At 36.2% G+C, this 14673-nt stretch overlaps 1 protein-coding gene across 3 annotated transcripts in view; it reads right to left on the minus strand.

Annotated features, from left to right (window-relative positions):
- LOC114054253 (structural maintenance of chromosomes flexible hinge domain-containing protein 1-like) overlaps nt 1-14673 on the minus strand; it is a 182174-nt gene that overhangs the window by 20138 nt on the left and 147363 nt on the right. For all 3 annotated transcript variants that reach the window (XM_027877431.1, XM_027877432.1, XM_027877433.1), the window contains exons 41-44: nt 13067-13189; nt 9518-9708; nt 2242-2351; nt 1845-1915 (exon numbers count right to left, since the gene is read on the minus strand). In XM_027877431.1, coding sequence (XP_027733232.1) covers nt 1845-1915; nt 2242-2351; nt 9518-9708; nt 13067-13189 — 495 coding nt within the window. The remainder of the gene's footprint in view (nt 1-1844; nt 1916-2241; nt 2352-9517; nt 9709-13066; nt 13190-14673) is intronic.

The raw sequence follows: 14673 nt of genomic DNA on the forward strand, positions 1-14673 counted from the left end.
AAAATAGCCTAACTCAAATGGCAAGAGAGGTCCAAAAAGTCAATGAGAAGAAGAATGCCCTAAAAAGCAAAACTGGCCAAATGGAAAAGGAAGTCCAAAAGCTTACTGAAGAAAATACTTCCTTAAAAATTAGAACGGAGAAATTGGAAGCTAGTGAGAATTTGAGAAATCAAGGCATTGTAACACTAATCCAAAGGAATGAAAAAATACAAGAGAATGTGAAATACCTCATTGGAAAAACAACTGACCTGGAAAATAGATCCAGGAGAGAGAACTTAAAAATTATTGGACTATCTGAAAGCCATGATCAAAAAAAGAGCCTAAACATCATCTTCAAGAAATTATCCAGGAAAACTGCCCTGATATTTTAGAACCAGAGGGCAAAATAGAAATTAAAAGAATTCACCGATCACCTCCTGGAAGAGATCCCCAAAGGAAAACTCCTAGGAATATTGTAGCCAAATTCCAGAGTTCCCAGGTCAAGGAGAAAATATTACAAGCAGCCAGAAAGAAACAATTCAAGTATTGTGGAAACACAATCAGGATAACACAAGATTTAGCAGCTTCTACATTAAGGGACCACAGGGCATGGAATATAATATTCCGGAGGGCAAAGGAGATAGCATTACAACCAAGAATCACCTACCCAGCAAAACTGAATATAATCCTGCAGGGGAAAAAATGGTCATTCAGTGAAATAGAAGACTTTCAAGCATTCTTGATGAAAACACCAGAGCTGAATAGAAAATCTGATTTTCAAATACAAGACTCAAGTGGAAAATGAAGAGGTAAACAGGAAAGATGATATTTGTAACTCATGAGACCTTTGTCAGTATTAGGGTAGTTGGAGGGAAAAAATTATATGTATGTATATATAGATATAGATAGACAGACAGATAGATAGAGGGTACAGGATAAGTTGAAAATGAAGGGGTCATATCTGGAGAATAAAATTAAGGGGTGAAAGAGGATTATACTAGGAGGAGGAGAAAGGGAGTGGTAGAACAGGGTAAATTATCTCACCAAAAAAAAAACCCAGAAAAGAAAAGGCTCTTACAGTGGAGGGGAAATGGGGGAAGGTGAGAGGGAATGAATGAATCTTATTCTCACAGAATCTGACTTAAGGAGGGAATAACATACACACTCAATTGGGTATGGAAATCTGTCTTACCCTACAAGAAAATGGGGGGCGGGGGGGGAGACAAGGGAGTAGGGGATGATAGAGAGGAGGGCAGATTTGGAAAGGGGGTAATCAGAAGCAAGTACTGCTGAGGAGGGTCAGGGTCAAAAGAAAGAATAGAATAAATGGGGGGGGTGGGATAGGATTAAGGGAAATAGAATTAGTTTTTTCACGGCATGTCTACTATGGAAGTGTTCTGCATAACTGCACATATATAACCTATATTAAGTTGCTTGCCTTATCAATGAAGGTGGGGGGGCAGGGAGGAAGGGAGAAAATCTGAAACCCAGAGTTTTAAAAACATATGTTTAAAAAAAATGTTTTTACATGCAACTGGGAAATAAGAAATACAGGAAATGGGGTACAGAAATCCATCCTGCCCTACAAGAAAATTGAAGGGGAAGGAGATAAGGGGGGAGATAGAAGGAAACGCAGACTAGGGGAAGGGGTATTCAGAATGTATGCCATCTTGGGGTGGGGGGAGGGGCGAGATGGGGTAAAAATTTGGAACTCAAAATCTTGTGGAAGTAAATGTTGAAAACAAAAAAATAAATAAAAATTACTATCATCTCTATGCAAATAAATAAAGTTTCCTTTTAATATTTATAAAAAAATGTAATATAAGGAGAAAATTAAAAATATAAACTCAAATAAATAAACATACCTCTTTTCTATAATGGTTAGCAGCATCCAAATTGTCCAAAATGATGGTATCTCCTAATAGCATCCCAAACACTAAAACAGAAAATTAATGAAAATCTAATTTCAAATTATGAGAACTTTCCCCATTAATATATTAAAATAAAATTAAAGACATGGCAAATATATTAAGTGAACATGCTAATTTTTATAATTATATCCCATATCTTCCACCTATACTAAGAATGACAAATAAAACTATCAATAATTAATAATAGCCTTCTACAGACAAATCAGTTTTCTGAAAATTAAAAGAAGTATGAATTCATATAGTACTGCTAACAAAGACCTGATTCCATATGTAATACATTTGCCAAGTAGATAGCTTGTATCTCTACCCCTATTTAAATAACATCCTTTACCTGTTTGACAATGATCTGTATTGTCTGGAAATGTTAACAAATCTCTGGCAAATACTGGATTACCAATAGGTCTGAAATAATTTTTTCCATTTCGTAAATGAGGAAGAGGCCTGGATGAAAAACAACATATAACATTAGAGTTATTTCTCTCATCATCACTTTGAAAAATATAATGAAAAGCTAGTGTATATAATTTTAGTCATATAATTAACTCCCTAATGTTCACATATAACTTAATTCTGAAATATCTGAATCTGGAGAGGGTTTGTTAAATCAAGTGTTTCTCAAACTATTCAGCTATTCTGCACTAAGGACTTCAAACATTAATATTAGAAAAATGTTTGTTTTGTCTTTCCTATTTCATCTTCTGAAGTTACAGAGAAAATTCAGACTGGGCCTATTTATTATTTGATGATAGATACTTTATAAGACACTACAGTTCCCAACATAAGGTTAAACCCTAAATTAGAGTCACAATCTTCTCAAAAGGTCTAAGGAAGCAAGCTGAGTACATTATAGTCAGGGGGCTTCCCAAATCTTATGCTAGATCCAATCTAACAATTTTTAACTATCTACTATATTCCAAGGCACTATAGGGTACAAAGACAAATATCCATCATCTGTCTCCTTTACTGGATACTTTTTTTAGACCTCTTCATGTCTTTGTCCTTAAAGCAGTGACCCTGACGCTATTCTTTTCTCTCATATCACCATGATAATTAAATTCATTTTCATGGCTTTATTTTCAAGTGTATATTGCCTGTGAAATCTAGACAGTATACCAGTGCCATGCAAGGAAACTGAATCACTTTTATCTGAATTGTCTTAGGAAGATTCTGAAAATCACCTGGCAGGATAAGATTAGATACCAGATACTGATGTCCTTTCTCAAACTAAACTGCTAAGCATTCAAACTACTGCAGAAAGCACAAGTACAATGGGCTGGCCATGTTGTTCGAATGCCAAAGGTACACTTGTCTATTTTGTGGGCAAAGCACCTATGTGGTGGTCAGAAGAAGTGACACAAGGACACTGGTCTCTCTTAAGAACTTTGGAATTGATTGTGTGACATGGGAGATGCTGGCACAGAACCACCCAACATGTCATGCCCCCTCCCCCCATCAGAGAAAATGCTGTGCTCTATGAGCTAAGCAGAATTGAAATAGCTCAAAAGATGCACAAATTTAGAGAATCCACCCAAAATGATCACATGGACCATTTGTGCCCAATCTATGGTAGAGCATTCAGAGCTCATACTGGTCTAAACAGCCACAGTTGGACACAACCTAACTTGACACTAACATAGTGATGTCATTTTGGTCCTCTTCAAGAAGGGAGGACAACAACCAATCAAGTCTATACAGACAGATTCTCAAATCATTCCCTCCAACCTTGAATTTTCTTGAACCCCATATGGCCCCTCCCAAGATAATTCACCCCTGGATATTCTTCTGGCAACTCAAACCCAACATATCTAAAGCAGACTTTAGGCCAACATAGTAGTTTGAATGGAGGTAGGTCCCATGTAACTACTGCAGGGAAAAAAAAATCACAGATCAAGAAATGAAATGAAAAACTACTGTGATTTCTACCCTCCTGAAATGCACTAAAAGTCAGCCAGAAAACCATGGGCAACAGGAAAGGGTGTTGCAAGCCAAGCCAGAGCCTACACTCAGGCAAACAAGCCAAAGGTCTCCCAAGATAACGAGAGACTGGTCAGAGACAATTGTAGCCTGAAAGGTTTGGTATATGGGGGCAGGAGGTCTTCCCTAAGAAAGTCCCAGGGTGGTTGGAAACCCATAAGGGCTCAAGAGCAGCAGCAACCAGTCAGAGCACAATGGTGCTTAAAGCAGGACAGCCCTGGCCTAGACATTCTAAGGTTCTAGGATACTCAGACTCTATCTTGAGATGCTAGAGAAGGCCTGAAAATCACTACTATGAACTTCAAAGATCTAGAGGGGCCAAACTGAAGGAGGTAAAGGTCAACACAAAAAACCCAAGTGACCAAGGTAGACATGAAGCAGAGCTGATATACCTACTTCCCTCTAAAAATAAAGTAATGAGTAATACAAAAAAGAAGTAGGCCATATGAAGAATTATAATGGATCCAAAAATATTCAAAACTCTAAATCAAGACAGTAATACCATAACAACTATAAGCAAAGACTGAAAGTGAAAAAATGGTTTCCCACAAGGACTACATGAACACTTAAAAAGAAATTAGAAAAAATAATTTAAGAGTCACTGGATTCCTTAAAAGTCATCATTTCAAAAGTAAAGGAAAAAAAATGGGGTGCTTTATGTTAAGAAATCACAAATGAAAACTGCTTAGGTCTATAAGAATCAGAAGGCAAAATGAAAACAGAAGTAATTCACCAATCACCTTTCGAAAGAAGAAAAGGCCAGGAATGTCAAGGCCAAAATCCAGATCCCTATCTCAAAATACTGAAAGCATCCAGAGGGGAAAAAAAGAAAGGAAAAAAAAAGGATTCAAGTACCACAGCCAGGATCACACAAGATTTGGCAGCTTCTCACATGAAGAAGAGGAGATCTGAGACAACAACAATGCAAAATAAAAAGGAAATAGGCTTACAACTAAGAATAAGTTAATCTGCAAAGCTGAGTATAATTCTACAGGGAAAAGACCTTTAACAGAACAGAGGATTTTCAAGCATTACTAATGAAAAGGCCAGAGCTAAGCAAGAACTTTGAAAATGCAAACACAAGATCCAAGAGAAATTTAGAAAAACAAAATTATCTGAGCAAATGAAAGTGCTGTATTATAGTGAAGGGCTCACTTTCTAGTAAGAGGAGAAGAGTCCCTCAAAAACTTTTTCAAAGGCCATGCAGATTTAAATAAGAAAAAAGAGAAGATCTGGAGGTGGTTTGGTTTAGTTCTGAGGACTTTGAGAGGAAAGAGGGGCAAATAGGTGGCACAATAGATAGAGCTCCAGTCCTGGAGTCAGGAGTTCAAATCTGGCTTCAGACACTTGACACTTACTGGCTGTGTGACCCTGGGCAAGTCACTTAACCCCAACTGCCTCATCAAAAAAGAAAAAAAAAGAAAGAAAGAAAAAAGAAAATAGAGAAAGGAAAAGGACAGTAAAAGGAGAACTACATTAGTGTAGAAAGGAGGATTGTATCATGATAAAAAGGAAGAATAAGTTAACATTTATTAAGTTATTACTATGGGCCAAGGACTGTGCTAAGCACTAGGAATACAACAAAAAGATACGTATTCCCTGTCCTAAATAAGCTTACTTTGTAATGGCAGAAGACAACAAATAGTATAAAGGGTTGGTGGAGAAAGGAAGCCATAGAATCAGCAACAAAGCCCAGAGAGGAATAAAGAAGTGAACATGGCTGGTCTGGGTACTCCACTTAAAATGGAGGTTTCTGGAAGCAATTGGAAGCAATCAGGGGAAGGAGGTGCAGGGAAGGAGGATCCTTCCAAAGAGAGAAGGTTGTTGAAGTACAGTGAGTTTACAGGGTGAGAAGGGCTAGAACTTATTATTCCTAAGAACTTGGGTATGTGAGAAGAAAGATATATCAAAATGGTGAAACAGGTGGGAGTAGCAGATATTAAATGAACCTCACCCTTTTCTGCACTGGATAATGGGGAATTAAACTCACAAATGAAGCTCACAAAATTTGGCCTAGAAATACATCAAACTCAGCACAAGCAGGAATGGGAGATGGTGGACAGTGGACCGGGGGGGGGGGGGGGGGGGGGCGGGGGGGGAAGGAAAAAAAAAAAAGGGGGGGGGGGGATAATTACAAGCAAAACAAACTTTCTGATACTGAGGGAAGTAGATTAAAAGGGGGTGGAGAGGAAGACCTAGAAATTAAGGAGGTGTTCATCAATTGAGAAATGGCTGAAAAAATTTCAGTAAATAAATGTAATAGAGTATTATTGTGCTGTAAGAAATGACATTAGAGATAATTTCAGAAAATCCTGGCAAATACGATATGATGGAGAATAAAGTGAGCAGAACAAGAATAATTTATCCAGTGAGAAAACTTTGAGAGACTTCAGAACTCTGATCAAAGCACATCAAAGGACTTATAATACTAAATACTAACTTTCTGACAGAGAGGTGATAGACTTAAGGTGCAGAAAGAGACAGACATAACATTTTTGGTCATGGCCACTGGGTAGATTTGTTTTGCTTAGCTGTGCTTATTCATTACAATGCTATTGTTTTTTATTTTAAATTGAAGTAAATAGGGATGGGGATGGGGTGGGGAGAAATTAGTGTAACAACAAAAAAAGCAGGAATGATAGAAGAGAAGGGTCACTGAAATATTTAAACAATTTTACAGTGGTACAAAAGGTAACATATACAGGCAGCAGTTTTGAAAGTAATGCAATGAATGTGGAAGAGATTTTAATTCATATATGAAAATGCTGATATTTTTTCATTAAGTTCAGAATACACTTTTTAAAATATATCTAAAAGTCACGTTTATTATCTTTCCCCAAAAACTGTTCTAGCTTCTGACTTCCCTATTTCCATATATAGCAGAATTGACCCATTTTCCAAAGTTTGATGTTCAGTCTTAGACTCTCCTCTCCCCTTTTTGACTCTTACTTCTTCCATATCCAATCACATGTCAAGTCTTATCGATGCTACCTCCACAGTATCTCTCACATCTGTCCCTTCTGGAACTCCGTATTTCTACACATCACCCTAGTACAGACCCTCCTTGCATCGCTCCTGTCCAATTTTCTTACACCCATTTTCTCTCCTTCAATCATGAATAGATTTGATTATCACCTGCTTTAATCCTTCAGTAACTACTTATTGCCAAGATCCTTAGCCAGTTATTCAAGGCCTTTTATAATCTGGTACAATCTGGCCTCAACTGTTTTTTCCAGCCTACTTCTCTCTGACTTCTGGATTACCCACAAATGGCATGTCATCTCCTCGCTATGCCTGTCTCCCATGCATGGAATCTATTTGCCTCCCTACTTCTTCCCCACAGAATCCTCCTTTCTTTAAAACACTGTTCATGCACCACGTTCTAAATAATTACTGATCCCCCAACTGATAGTGCCCTCCCTTTTTAAACTACTTGTATTTCTTCTCTTTATATTTCTTCTGTATGTATTATACATGTGCTTTTTGTTTCCTCCATTAGAATATAAGCTACTTGAGAGTGGAGATTAATTCATTCTTTGTCTATGTATCCCCAGCTTCCAGGACAGTGCCTGGCATATTATATGGCTTTAATAAATGTTTGCTGATTGAATGATTGCTGTCTCATGTTGCAGGTGCCTTTGCTGACCACAGCATGGGTCACTCCCAATATCTGCAATGTTCTGCTGCTTCTGCCTACTGAAACCCTAATAGTCCTTGATAGTGTCTCCAAGTGCCATTTCCTATAAAGGAAGGTTTTGCATATTCTACCATCCAACCATTATGCAGTAATCGTCTCTCTCTTTACCTGGGACCTTTATAAAGCAACAAGTGTGCATTTGACACATTTATCCCTGTATATGCCTTATAATTATATTGGGCTATGCACTCTGAGAAGCAAGGATCACTGTCTCATCTACATGATAGATAAAAATCAAGCAGTTAAAGAGGCACAAATTATTGGTTAATTAGGTCATTACTGAAATTCAGATAATAATACTCAGCAAGTATATGTTTCTGTTTTTATTTTACTGGATTCGGAGTAAGAAAAGAAATTTTAGAATGGAAGAGTAGAATCTAGACCGTTGAGCAAAAACAATGAAGGGTACCAGATAGCTAGGAAACATAGAAGGACAGGTTCAAAAAAAGAATAAAAAAGACAAAGTGACTTCTTTGAAGTATCTCCTAGTTTTCTGGTAGCATTAGTGTTCAAATAAATGCATTAATCAATAAGCATTTAGTATATATCTACAACGTGATAGGTACTAACTATGCTAGGCAGTAGGAACACAAACTTTTTTTTAAGTTACTGCCCTCAAAGGGTGAGAGAAACAACATATATACATATAAGTACGTACAAATCAGGCAAAAAATAAATATAAGGTAATCTGTGGAGAGAGGCAATAATAGCTTGGTAGAGAAGATAGGTTGGTAGGGAAAGCGGGGGTTGAAGAATTAGTCATTATGTAAGAAATGGCAGATAAACTGAGATGGAAATTAGAAGGCCACTGTAATAGAACAGGAAAAAGGTGATGAGACCTTGAATTAAGTGGATGTGGCTGAGTGAAAGAAAGGGATGGACATGAAGAGATATTGTGGGGCCAGGGGGAAGAGTTGGACAAGAGTATCTATAACAACTGATAAAATTGAAGTAAGCAGAACCAGAAAACCATATAAATTAAGATAACAAAAGAAATAGAAAGACCAACAATAAAATCAATTAAAACTCAAAGCTATGTAATCATAATAATCAAGCTTGGTCCCAAGGAAGAAATGAGAAATTACATGGAGATAGGAGATTGTGGGTATAGAACATATTAAAGCTGTTAGACTCTGCTTATGTGTTAGATTTTCTTTTCCTTTTTTTATAAGGAATAGTTCCCTGGGTAGGGAAAGGCTTTATTAGAAAATAAAGGTCAAGTAAACCCAAAAGATACCTATAAAAAATTTTGGAGAGGGAGGTTTCAGTTTAGTGATGAGTTCAGAAGCCAGATTGCAGGTGAGAAAAAAAAAAAAAAAGAAGCAAAGAGTTATTATCCAGTAAGTATCAATAAGTTTTGAGGGCTATGTAAATTTTATCTCTCTCTAATACAGCCTGGAATTCTCATTTCCAGCTTAGTCTAGTTCAGTCACTCTACTGTATATTTTTTGTCTTTTGATCCTTTCCTCTACCTGAAAAGCACAAAAAGGAGAAGAAAGGGTGAAAGGAGAAACCTACTTATTCCTTTGAAATATACTATCATGTACAGCACTGTATTAGTGGGATATCCCCATTCATGGAATGTTAAAAACTTGTATTCAGCAAATACTATGGATCTGCTCTCTCTTTATTGGTATGTACACACATATAATGTAACAATCCTTAGAAATTAAATTTCAAATGTGATCAGTGTCACTATATTATCAATATTAGCACTGATAAAAACGGCAGAGTAGCTATGAAGCACTTATTAATAGTGTTCAATAAATATGAAGACAAAATTTGCAATTATTTAACTGATTTACTATTCTGTAAGTTATTTTAAATGCCTTTTAAAAAATTGGCCTCAATTTAAATTATTTTTATCCAAAAAAGAAAAACAGCTTAGAAATGTACTTTAGAAAAAGTAAAATGTTTAAGTTCACATTCTTCTAACCTGTTCCAATCTGGAAGAGTCTTCTTATAAATAGAATCAAGTGGCAACACCTGTTGTCGACCCTGAGTTTCATCAAAGATTCTACGAGCAGCATCAGTGGTTAGAGTAACCACACAGTCCATGTCACTTGCCAAATGCCAAGAAATAACCTTCGCAGCTTCATCATCTTCAATCTGTGCCAAGTGTGCAATCTATAAATCACATTCAAAACTAAAATTTTAAAAATGCACAAAAATGTGAAGATTTTAAAAATCCAAGTGTACAATTGCCTAAATAACATCACTTTTAATGGTTGCAAAGATGTATCCTGAATTTAGGAATCCTGAAAATTCAAACATTTTCTAATCCACTTAAAAATGTATTGATAACACTCTAGGGTCAAAAAAATTTGTTTTCTGGCTCAAATCTTTTACACTCAAAATTTTGTAAAATTTTGTCCCTAAATAGTTAAATTCTTTAGATCTGAAAAAATGGCAAATGAAAAAATGAAAAGATACTTAACATTTTAACAGACAATTCATAAACCATTTAAAATACAGATGCTGAGAAAGCTTTCTCAAATATTTGTATATTTATTACATTAATAAAAATCTACTTTAAAATAAATTCTGCAGATTCTCACTGTTCTTTCACCTGAAATGTTGCTTATTTGTGAGACTATGGTCTCATAATGTCTACCTTTTAACAGTAAGTTCCCAGTTCAAGTTTTACATAATGTTAGAATATCACTGTCGTGAAAGTTGGCTCCATCTTGCCCACTAACAGTTCTTTTGTCCACTTCTGGCTTTGTAATCAAAGCCTGTCACACACCACTGTGAGAGTCACCAAAATCATTATGCGTAGATCACAATTTTCCAGGATTTAACCAAGGAGAAAAAGGAAAAGGAGGCAGGAAAAAAATGAGAGAAACTAGCCCAACAGTAACTGAATATCTGCAGGAAAGGGAAAGAGCACTACCAATGTTCTTATTTCTTTATGATCAAAGGGGACAGATTTCAATTGTGGAACACTCATATTCACCTTGGTTACATAACTAGGTTTCATTTACAGGTAGTCACTATTTTTGAAATCATGGTACAACCCAAAGCTAACTTCCTAGTAGATGAGTGAGCAAAAAGACATCTATATAGTAAAGCAGTTGTTGGTGAAGATACATGCAGAAGCTGGGTCTTTCAATTCATCTTGTCATATTCAGAGTTAGCCAGAAGTCAAAAGTTCTAAGATGTCTATATCAAACGCAAAAACAATGCTTGGATGTCATTTATTTACAAAATAGAGGAGGAAAACAGTACTCTTAGGTCTATATACAAATTTTGAAAATAGATTAAAACTATTGTTGTTCCTTCCAACTTTAGTAACTTCTATTTTGTTAAATATAACCTAAGCTAGCACTGCTATTTTCTTCAGTTATTAATTTTTCATCATTTAGTGGTACTGGTAGTGGCCCTGAAAAGACAAAATAATTTCAAATATTTTTAACTTGAGGAGAAAATTACTGAAGCATCCATGGGTTAAATCAAGTCATCCCCCTCCAGGACTAGGGTAGACTCCCTTATTCGTTTGTGCTAAGTCAGGAAGGCAGGGAGCTAACGAATAAAGAAAAGAAAGACAAAGACGTTAAACTGAGGAATAGTTTTTCTGTTGTTTGGGGAGTTTAGATTCTATCTTGGCACTGGCTACTGGTCATTTACTAAAATTGTATAAGCCTCTCTTTTCAAGACTCAATCTTAGGTGGCTAGGAAAAGTGACATAATGTTTGATTATTTGGCATTATGTTTGATCTCAGCAGCACTGAGATGCACCAGGAAAAGGAGAAAATAATTTCCACATTGTTCCTTTGATTCAAGGTGTCCAGTAACACGTGGACAACTCTCAATCCTAGTTTCCTTATTTGGATAGAAATTTCTCTCTCAGGATGTCATTAATTTTTTTTCTTACAGTGAGAAGAATAAAAAAAGTTAAAAGGAAACATCTTTTTAATGGATTAAAAATTCTGTTAAATCACTTCTAGTATTAAACTTCATTTAAGCTTTGGCAAATTATCTCTCACTCATGCTTTATGACTGTTTTTTAAATCACTTGAAATAGGGTGCCATTCTGCCTGAGTGACTGAAAACTGAATCTCTTGTAAATGTTTAGGAATAAATAACTATTTCTACAAATCTATTTTCTTACTGAGAATATTTTACAAAGATAAAAAACGCCAAGAAACTGCACATCTTGTTCCACAATCTGTGTGGATTTTAAGCTTTGGAAAAACTATTTTTTTCAATTTTTTTTCAGAATTTCTTATTTTTTAAGCTAGTACTAAAAATGATTTAAATAAAGATGACTACTCAATCTTAACGCAAACACTATCCCACTTCTTTGATGTGGTTCTACATAGGCCACTAATGAAAAGAGGAACATTCCCAAACTACTCAATGCTACTATCTAAGAAAACTGGCCGTCTGACTTTATGGCATACTGTTGATAAATAATCTCAAAGCAGGAATTTATTTTACTTGCTCAACAATGAAATTTGTTGCCAAACTGGCCAACATCCAGAGTTGATGAAAAATCAAGAACAGTTTCTCATCTCAATTCCTGACCATATTAATTTCATTAGTCCAGCCCTGCATGGCACTCAAGAAGTTTGTGAGTAAATATCACCTGCAGAGAAGGAGGAAGTGTTGCACTGAGTCTAGGTGCATCCCTTCCTTCCAACCTGTAAGTATTACCATGCTCAGAACAGTTTTAGTGGTATAGAAGTATAAATCAGAACTCAGGAGCCTGAGGAAAGAATAGGAAGAAAAAAGATGTACAGACAAAGACGAGAAAAGCAGGCAAAAAAGGGATACAAACACACTCATGCATATAAACACTAGGAAAAGTCAAAATAAAACAAAAATTTAAAGAAAAAACTGAAAATAAAAAAAAAGAATGTAAAGGAAAGGATCAAGCCCAACTAGAAAGAGAAAGAACCTCCTATTATAAGTTGAAAATACATAAAATTAAGTATATGCAACTGGAAATAACCCTACTCACCTGGAAAGATGCAAAATTGACAGAGGAAAAAACAAAAAAAAATAAGAGAAAGAAAAAATTCACTATTTCTGTCATTAAGAAACATATTCAAATTGTACTTGTTTTATAAAAATAAATTCTCAGAGCATCTTTGAACACACTTGACAACATTTCAGATTCAGTACTCACATTAATTTCGATCCTTTTTGTCATTCTTCTGTAGTTTCATTCAAATCTGAACTACTGATAAAGATAGCACCTACTTATAACCTGATGAACCAATGAAAAGCTAAACAGGAACAAAGCTCTAAAAGAACAACTAACCTATTTATTTAAATTCTACCACATATATCACTGGGAACAAGACTATGAAACTATTGGTGTGTATGTATTTCAAACTTGGCTAGAGCAAAAGCAAGCACTGAAAAAGGAAGAGACATGCTATTATCTGGGCTAATTATACAAATAGACAAAAATGAAGAAGAAGAAGAGAAAATAACCTAAACTACTCTTCAAAAGAGTTAAAGATAGAAAGAAACTCACCTTTCCTAAAATGTCTGGATTGCCTTTAGGGCAGTTTGGAAGAGTACATGATCTCCTAGGTTGCTTCTTTAGTCCCTCTTGTTCTGATAACTTTTGTTTGAGAAGCATATCAATATGAGACAGCTGTAAATTACAAATGAAGGACAAAGCATCCATTAAGCACTTACTATGTACCACGCACAGAGCTAAGAACTAGGAAGTGAGACTGTCCCTGACTTCAAAGAGTTTACATTCTAACAGGAGGAGACAGCCCATATAAGGGAGTAGTGGACCAGGAATGGAATCTGAGCTAGAGATGACAGGGATGTCAGTTGATCCACTGGGCAGTCAACTGACATCCCTTTTAATGGTACTGGGATTTGTCTACTGTGCTCAGAATAACAATTGGAAATATAAGGGAAGGAAACCTAACACAGTGGGATAAGGCAGACAGGAAGAACTAAATAGTTCTAAATAGTTCTAAATAGAACTAAATAAATATTTTATTTAAAACCATAACTGTCTGAAATGTACTGCAACTAATTTTGCTTACAGAGTTAGTTAGGTGGAAGAGTGGATAATGTGCTGGACCTGGAATCAGGAAGACCTAAGTTCAAATTCAGTCTTAAATATTTACTAGCTAGATGTATTTTGACTTCTGCGAGCCAAGATGGCAGAGGGAAGCAGTCAGTCTCTCTCACCCTCCCTTATTGACCTTGAAAAACCTGGAGAATATTGCCCAAGAAAAAATCCTAGAATAGTGAAGCCAGCAGAAAGACGAGGTACAGCAGTCTTTTAGCTCAAAGGACTAGGGGTATTAACGGGAAAAGTCCTCCATGCTGTGGCTGTAGGGGACCAGCATAGAATGGGAGGCGTTCCAGCAAGCCAGCAGCAAACCACATCTCAGCAAACCATCAGGAGATCCCGATTCCTAGGGTGGTGGAGCAGGCAAGTGCATGCCAGCTCTTTTTCTATCTGAGAAATGGTTTATCCATGTAAAGTAAGGAACTAGAAAATCTACACTGCAAATGCCCCTTTTTTCCTCTCTCTCTCTCCCTCTACCCCATGTCACTGTTTTAAGAGTCCCTTCTTCTGAACTAAAGTAAGCTATTAAATTGCACTGGTTGATACGCAATGTTGTTTGGCCACTATCTCTGTCGTTCTACCAACTGCTATGGTGATCTTCCTTGCATCCCTGACGCTCTTCACTTTGAATGCCTCACTGAAAAACCTCTCTCCACTAGCATCCAATGCTAGCCAATCAATCAATAAAAATTTAATAAGCATCTACTGTGTGTCAGACACTTCGCCAAATGCTAGCCAACATGTCTTTTCTTAACATATAACCTCACTTCTACTTTACAGAAAAAATCAAATTCATCCATCACAAATTGCCTTTTTCCTGTACTTTCTACCTCAAAATTTCTCTTTATTTTCATAAGTCTTCTCCTTATTTATTCCAGGTTCAGAGCATGAAAGGACCCTTGTCTTTTGCTGGTGCCTTTGATATGATCTATACTTATCCCCTTCCACATCACAGGGGTTAGAGGCATGATCTGTAAAGTGTAAAAATTTTTGAACCTTCCTTCATATCACAGAAGTCTGAATTTTTTCTTTTACAGGGCATT

Source organism: Vombatus ursinus, unplaced genomic scaffold (genome assembly GCF_900497805.2).
Source record: "Vombatus ursinus unplaced genomic scaffold, bare-nosed wombat genome assembly UNPS02014812.1, whole genome shotgun sequence".
Lineage (NCBI taxonomy): Eukaryota > Metazoa > Chordata > Mammalia > Diprotodontia > Vombatidae > Vombatus > Vombatus ursinus.